Below are 7,731 nucleotides of genomic sequence, written 5' to 3' on the forward strand. Positions count from 1 at the left end.
TTGTACATCTCCTCTCTTTACTTTGCATTTCTCTTTCCCCCTTTTTCATCTTTTTAATTTGATTCCTCACTCTGTTGCCTTCCCTCCTCGTGTGCCATCTCCTCTCTTCTCTCCACCAATCTGTTGTTTCTTTATTTGTGCGAGCGAGGCCCGGAGCATATTCTAATCTCTCGGTTCCACATTAGTGCCTCGCCTGCAGCACCTTCATTAGTTGTTCAGCCGTGGCACAGTGTGTGACTGAGTGTGTGCGTGTGTGTAGCCCCGTGTCTGAATATACATGCAAGACTAAAGGCACGCATACGTTGGTACACCTGGATGCTTACATGTGCTGCAAACATGTGAGTGTGTGCGTGCACGATGCTGATGCGTGTGTTTCGTGTTGGAGTCCTCAGTTCCCTCTCTCTCTCTCTCTCTCACTCTCTATCTTGCTCTATCTCTGTTGATCAGTGTGCTGCTGCCACCTGCTGCTCGACAAAGAAACTGCTGTGCTGGACCAAAGTCACGTAGGACACCAGCACAGCTCTGGCACCTCAGTGGATGAGCTCATCTCTAGTTTAGTGAGCATACCGGGTGCTCTCGCTCTCTCTTTCTCATTCTGTGTTGTGTTACAGAGAGGAAGAAGGAAGGAGTAGAGGATCTGTTCAGGCTTGAAAAGCTTAGTGATGATGATTGTTGCCATGGATTATTTGCTTTGCACATTAAACATGTAGGGATTTGTCTTGTTGGCACTGGGTTAGAGACATTTTTGACAAACAGTAAAAGGGCAACAATGCCCTATAGTAGGTCTGTAATGAACCGTTGTTTTAATTATCGATTAATGTGCTGATTATTTTCACTATTCCTTTAAATAGTTCAGTCTGTTCAGTCCACAGATTGTGAAACATGCTCAAGTGATTCAAAGTGGCGTTTTCAAGTTGCTTCTTTTGTCTCAATCAACAGTCAGCAAAACGAAAGACTGTTCATTTACAGTCGTAAATGGCAGCAAATCCTCACATTTAAGATGCAGGAAACAGAAAAATGCCTGAAAGGATTCATGGATTCACTTAAAAATGAAAAATAAACAGCTTTCCTTTGTTCATCTATTGGATTAATCAACTAGTTGTTTACAAATAAAATTGCAGCTGAAAGCTTTTACCTCTCATTGTGTTAAAGGTTTTGATTCTCCTTCCTACAAGTCATGCTACTGTAGGTTCCTCATCTATAATTGTCCAACAGATATTATGTGTTTGTTTTTATAGAACAAAAATGGAGTAACACAGAGAGCTTCTCTTCCGCCTTTGGATTTTATTTGAATATATTTTTGTCTCAAAATATTTGAACACTTTATATGATATGATATATGACATGTCTTATATCTTGGCTGTTATTACATTTTTGCAGTTCGGATTGGATGGAAAGCCTCTGCTTCTCCTGAGCCAAGCACTCCTTTATCATTTAATCGTTTTCTGCTTATTGCTTTGTGATGTGCTTTATAATACCAGCTGTAAAAGCACCATAAAGTTAACAATTATTATGTCTAATGTTTAATGCTTCCTCTGTGTGGTGTTACGTCTTCAGACAGCAGAAGGCCTACCTGGCCACACAGGGCCCGCTGGCAGAGACCACCGAGGACTTCTGGAGGATGCTGTGGGAGCACAACTCCACCATCGTCGTCATGCTGACCAAGCTACGAGAGATGGGACGGGTAATACATAAACACATTTTATACATATATACCTGTAAGGTCATTGAACCAGCCCAGGGAATGATAACAAACTTGGCTCAGTTCACCTTAGTTACTCCATCACACTGCTCACATATTAATTCATTTCAACCCTGAACAGTAACTATGGTTGTAAGTCAGCTCTCTTATCACCATGGCTGGAATGTCTCTTGGTTGAAACTACCATGCGAGTGTGTCAGATTTTTCAACAAATGGTTGCATTCCAAGCGCACTGATAATTCCCATACTGTATGACTGCACCACACACTATGAAAACTTTGATCCGTTTGGTTACAAGGGAGCTAAAACAGTGATTTTTAACTTTTTCTTTAGCAAACTTAATACCGTGACCCTGAAGAAAGTTTACAGATTTTGGGTGTCATAAGGTACCACAAACAAGTCAGGGAGTGAATTCTAAAAAGTAGTTTGACATTTTGTGATATACACCTGTTTGATTTCTTGCCCAGAGTTACATAAGAAAATCAATACCTCTCTTACAGCTGTCTATTAAATATAAGGTTCCAGCCAGGTGAATGCAAGCTTCATGCAATTTCCCCCATGGGGATCCATTAAGTATTTCTCATTTGGATATCTGATTCTGATTCTTAGCTCAGCACAAACACTAGAAAAACGGGATCCGGCTCATCTGGATTCTTTGTTGCATGTCATTGCCAAATGTGTACCTTGGACTGTCGTTTCTAATCTTTATGCCCAGCTAAAATAACGAGATTCTGGCTTTAGCTTCGTATACTTTATAGAAAGACATGACGGTGGTGTCAGTCATCAAAAATCAAGAGTTTAATCGTAATCACCCAAAACTTCACACTATTCCTTTAAAGAAATAACGTCAGCGCAATGATCTTGGTACCATTTTGAGATTAAACTCGCAATATCTTTGACTGAGTTGTTCTTTTATGATTATGCAGGTGATTCAAACAGCACTCAACTGCATTTATAGCTTTTATCACCCTCTCATCCATAATCACAATTTCGGAAAAAAGCCATCATCGCAGTAGTTAAGCACACAACAAATTATGTAAATATTTTCCCATGAATAAGACAGTAATTCAAAACCACAGATTAATCTCTCCTCAATTTTCTTTTTGTAAGCAGAGACCTTCTCATGCCTCAAAATGACGAATAACTTACAGACAGCCTACCAATAATATCCTGCACTTCTGCATCAGGCAGCCATTTTATAAAAGTCCATTTTTCCTCCTGGATGTATTCGTAAAAAGATTTGTCAAATATAGGCACTTAAAATATATGCCTTCCTCTTCTTCTGCAGGAGAAGTGCCATCAGTACTGGCCAGCAGAGCGTTCAGCCAGGTACCAGTACTTCGTGGTGGATCCAATGGCTGAGTACAACATGCCCCAGTACATCCTCAGAGAGTTCAAAGTCACAGATGCCAGGGTATGTTGATTCCACTCTGTGCGTGTGTGAATATTTGTGGGTATGTCCTTGTGTGTGAGGGGATGGGGAAAGGGTGCAAGGATTGATTGGCATTTTACACAAATACAACCATCCAACCCAAATCCATCTTAATTTTAGGTTTTCATACAAATGCTGACAGTCGCGCTAAGTGTTAAGAATTATACCGACTGTGATTTCAAGGTAGAGATGATCAGAACGCGTCCCGTGTTATTTCTCCTGACAGGTTGACATCAAGAGAATGCACCATCAAACATGTTTACCCGGATTTAGTAGCAGTATGCCTGCTCTATGGATTGTGTGTGTGTGTGTGTGTGTGTGTGTGTGTGTGTGTGTGTGTGTGTGTGCGTGTTTCAAGATCACTGTGAAAATACATGAAAAGCATAGCCTCCAGTCCCCGAGGGCCAGTACTGCTACTCCCTGTGATGCAGTAGTTTCAATGGGCTATAAATATACTTTACTGTCATCAGAAGGCCCACAGCGCAGCAACGCACTAATCCCACATCCACCCCTTCATTCACATATAGATATATATACAGCATGTTCATGGAAAGAGAGATAAATGCAGCAATCAACTCGTTACATATACAAAGAAACGTTTAATTTACCCCATGTTGCAGCGTTGTGTTCGTCAGCTTCCTCGAGCGCCTCAGAACTGCTAGATTTCTCCTGCACGATCATCAGCTGTTTGCATATTGTGCACACAGGTGTAAATTAAAGGATTAGATGGCTGCAGTAAAAAAACAGCAGGGTTGTGGTGCTTTTGGACCTTGGCTGAAAATCTGTGCTGTGGTGTTTATTTGTCGAGTGCCTATTAGAGCAAAGGCCACAGGCAGAGAGATAGATTGAGGCGTCAAAAAAAAAGCTCAGTAGAAATATGCAAACAAGCTACACCACCTACTCGTACACGTTCTTCTAATGAATGCACTGTGTCACTTAAATGTACTTAAAGTCCTTATTCTGCTGCCACTCAGGACGGCCAGTCCAGAACAATCCGCCAATTCCAGTTCACCGACTGGCCTGAGCAAGGAGTGCCAAAAACTGGAGAAGGCTTCATTGATTTCATCGGACAAGTGCACAAAACCAAGGAACAGTTTGGACAGGACGGACCAATCACTGTACACTGCAGGTAAAATGAAGCTATAAAATGAAGACAAATCTGCTGCTGCTCAGCTTCATGCATGCATGCAAATGGTGCCGTTTGGATTTTGAAGCAGTAGAGTTCTCATAACTGTCTCTGCACTTGCAAATGGCATATAATCTGCATTCCACATGCACAAAGTACAAGCAATTGAGATAATGACAGAGGAGTGTACCTCTGCACTTTGGTCCTTTAACATCTCTAGATCACCAGGTATAGAGAATCACATCTAATTGAGGTTTCCACATTTAAAAACTTTTCAAAGTATTACCCTGGCACCTGGCTAAAAGTAATGCAGTCTAGTACATAGAGGTGGGAATCACAGAGTGACTCAAGGTGCAATCTGATTCACGATATGTTGCCTACGATAATGATAGTATCATAATACAGTGATTTTGCGATAATCAATAGTTTGGGAGACAGAGTGTAATGACACATCACAATATCTGTCTGACCTGAAGAATATGATAAATATAGATGTTTGGCACCAATGCATCGATAATCTTAACTCAAGACTACACTTTGCTATATCGATATTTTGTCCTACCCTAATGAAGGATAAATGTTTATTGTTTTGCTGAAACTCTTTTGTATGTGTGTAATTTTAATATTAATTATGAGGCTGTAGGTTGTGGTGCTGTTGAACTTTACACACGCTGCTTTATAAGAACAAAAATAGTTCAGGCTTTCTCATTTAGAGCAACTTGAAATTAGTACAATGAGTTTGATTTCTTCATTTTGAATATTCAAGTCATAAAAAGTTAATGAGCCTTGAGCAGCAGATGTGATAAAGACTTCTGTGTGTGCTCCTCAGTGCTGGGGTGGGCAGGACCGGAGTCTTCATCACCCTCAGCATCGTGCTGGAGAGGATGAGGTACGAAGGAGTGGTCGACCTCTTCCAGACAGTGAAGACACTTCGCACTCAGCGGCCTGCCATGGTGCAGACAGAGGTAAGAACGACCATTTATACTCAGTATCCCACCGTGACAGGACCGTATTCCAAAGTCAGTGGTGTATATTTTATTTCTTGATGTTATCTAAAGTGTCCTTCTTTGACTTCCTGACAAATTTGTCTTTAGAAGTTTTAGAGGTACTTTAGAAATATTACCGCAAACTTATCCAGTGCTATCACAGAGATCCAGTGTTAAATGTTCTTCAAATCAAGATTAAATAGGACAAAATAGATAAATAAAACTGATTAAACAACAAGCAGGCAAAGCATCTTGAAGGCATATTAAAGAAGACAGTCATGGAGTTCATAAACATTTTTAGTTAAAAAAAAAGGAGAGAAGAAAGTAAATGCCTTCAAGTTAATGAAGTCATTTCATTTGTGCCTCCAGTGCAAACAGCTTTAATTACTACAGCTTTAGTTATAGACAAGAGTCACTTTCTTACTTCAACACAGCTCACGACAGGAAAAACACTCCAAAGAGATGCCTCTTCATGGACAGACAGACAAACAGAGATGCAGTAGATGTCATGTGTACAGAACAGACCAGAACAGCAGAATTACAGATATGATTAGTGATAATCCAGACGTTTCATTGAGCTCTCTGCTTCTCCTTCACTCCAGGACCAGTACCAGTTGTGCTACAGGGCAGCATTGGAATACCTGGGGAGCTTTGACCACTATGCAACATAACCACTCCCACCGAGCAGCCTCCCTGGTCAAACCTCTCAGGAGTGTGCCAAGTGTCCCATCTCAGCCACCATCCACTCACTTGACCCCCTCAAACCCAAACCCCTCCCCCGCAGCTACCGGTGGGGGGGGGAGAAGAAAGGGACGCGCTTTGAGAACCCGCCGACGGGCTCAACCAATCACAGAGATCCACGCCGACTTAACCAACATCATGAGATTTTGCTTTAAGAAAAATAACAGGAACATTACAATGACTCTGACAAATATGACAACTCTTGTACAGATGCGACAGCGCAGACCGGCAGCTCGCCTCTCTGCTCTGTCGAAGCCAAACCTCCCTGATTGTCAAAGGCTACTGGTAGCACTAAGAGAGCGTTCTCTCTGTTTTTATGTTAATTTTATTGTCATATTATGATTCATTACGTCAAATGTTATTGTTTAGTTTATTTGTTGTTTTACATAATCATTTTAACATCAGACATTTCTTCTGTCTTAAACTGCCCAGCATAGGGCGTGCATTATTTTCATTATATATTTTCGGTACTTTTTGTTTTTTTTATTTGTATTCTAGGGTACTTTAGCACAAGGGACATGTATTTTTAACACGTTCCTAGATACTAATACAGGAGGACCACTGTTCTCTGAGCTGCTGTCGGATTTCTTTTGTCACGTTATCTTTTTATTCATATTATGCGTTTTATTCATTGTCGGTCTTACACAGTTCAATATCTCCATTCAGAAAAAAAAAAAAATTGCCTTTTCACTTGCCGTTTTCGACAGAAAAAAAATCAACTTTAAAAACATTGATTTCAGAGCACACACACACACTAGCTAAAAGTTTGTCCTTCTGTAAACATGGTAGCTAGTTATAAAAACAAAAAGTGAATCAGCTAACAAGAGACTAAATCAGAGGTGTACAGAAATGGAAAGCACATGATTTCTACGTTTTTTGCGTCTTGTTTTATTGTTCATCAGAAGCCTATGGCATTGAGGCCTTCATGCTCCACAGCGGAGAACTTACCTGAGGAAAACAGACTTTTATACCCAAAGGGTAGTTGACAGAAAAATAAACTCCCTGATCTCTGAATATTGTTGCTCTTCAAGTCCCTCCCATCTCCTCACTGCCCATTAGCCTGGTCGGTTTTGCTGGAGATGAACCACACAAGACGGAAGGGAGAGGAGGTGGTTTCATACGGGCCGAGGAGCAGAGCCATGAACGCTGGCACCTGTACAGAATCAACCATTCCTACCAGAAGGGAAAGAGACTCAGCCCTTTGAACTGAAACCTGATATTATTTTATACAGAAATAGAACTATAAATATATATATATATAATTATGATTGATTATATATATGTACAATTACATATAGATATATACACAGCTTCAAAGGTATATTGTTAAAAAGGATTAATTCTGCTGATCTACCAACCCTAGAGACTGCAGAGAGCCTGCTGTCCTAGAGTGTGTATTAATGGAAACACCATTGTATCTACTGTACTACCATAGTAACTTTGACAGCTGGTTGTCCGTCTGAATGAGGAAAAAAACAGCACAAACCCCCCCGCCCCACCCCAATCCACCCATCATAAATGGACGACTCCTCGCTCAGCGGGGGGCCATGGCACCACTCAAGCACACATCTTCTCCCATACGAGCCGCAGGAGGGGGAGCGTCGGATCCAGAGAGGCCTAAAACGCGATGGTGGAAGCGGCGGCGGTGGGAGGGAGGGGGGACTTGAAAAAAACGCTGGCGAAAAACTAAAAATGTTCATTTTTACCTTGTGAATGCTTAGTGCTGTAGGGGTTCGATCTGTTG

General features: G+C 41.2%; 1 protein-coding gene across 18 annotated transcripts in view; it reads left to right on the plus strand.

Annotated features, from left to right (window-relative positions):
• Positions 1 to 7,499, plus strand: part of LOC119010715 (receptor-type tyrosine-protein phosphatase F) — a 165,315-nt gene extending 157,816 nt beyond the window's left edge. For all 18 annotated transcript variants that reach the window (XM_037083073.1, XM_037083078.1, XM_037083082.1 and 15 more), the window contains 5 exons: positions 1,558 to 1,684; positions 2,991 to 3,116; positions 4,109 to 4,263; positions 5,090 to 5,225; positions 5,849 to 7,499. In XM_037083073.1, coding sequence (XP_036938968.1) covers positions 1,558 to 1,684; positions 2,991 to 3,116; positions 4,109 to 4,263; positions 5,090 to 5,225; positions 5,849 to 5,917 — 613 coding nt within the window. In that variant the 3' untranslated portion in view covers positions 5,918 to 7,499. The remainder of the gene's footprint in view (positions 1 to 1,557; positions 1,685 to 2,990; positions 3,117 to 4,108; positions 4,264 to 5,089; positions 5,226 to 5,848) is intronic.
• The last annotated feature ends 232 nt before the right edge of the window (positions 7,500 to 7,731 follow it).

The sequence above is a fragment of the Acanthopagrus latus genome, chromosome 21 (assembly GCF_904848185.1).
Source record: "Acanthopagrus latus isolate v.2019 chromosome 21, fAcaLat1.1, whole genome shotgun sequence".
Classification (NCBI taxonomy): Eukaryota; Metazoa; Chordata; class Actinopteri; order Spariformes; family Sparidae; genus Acanthopagrus; species Acanthopagrus latus.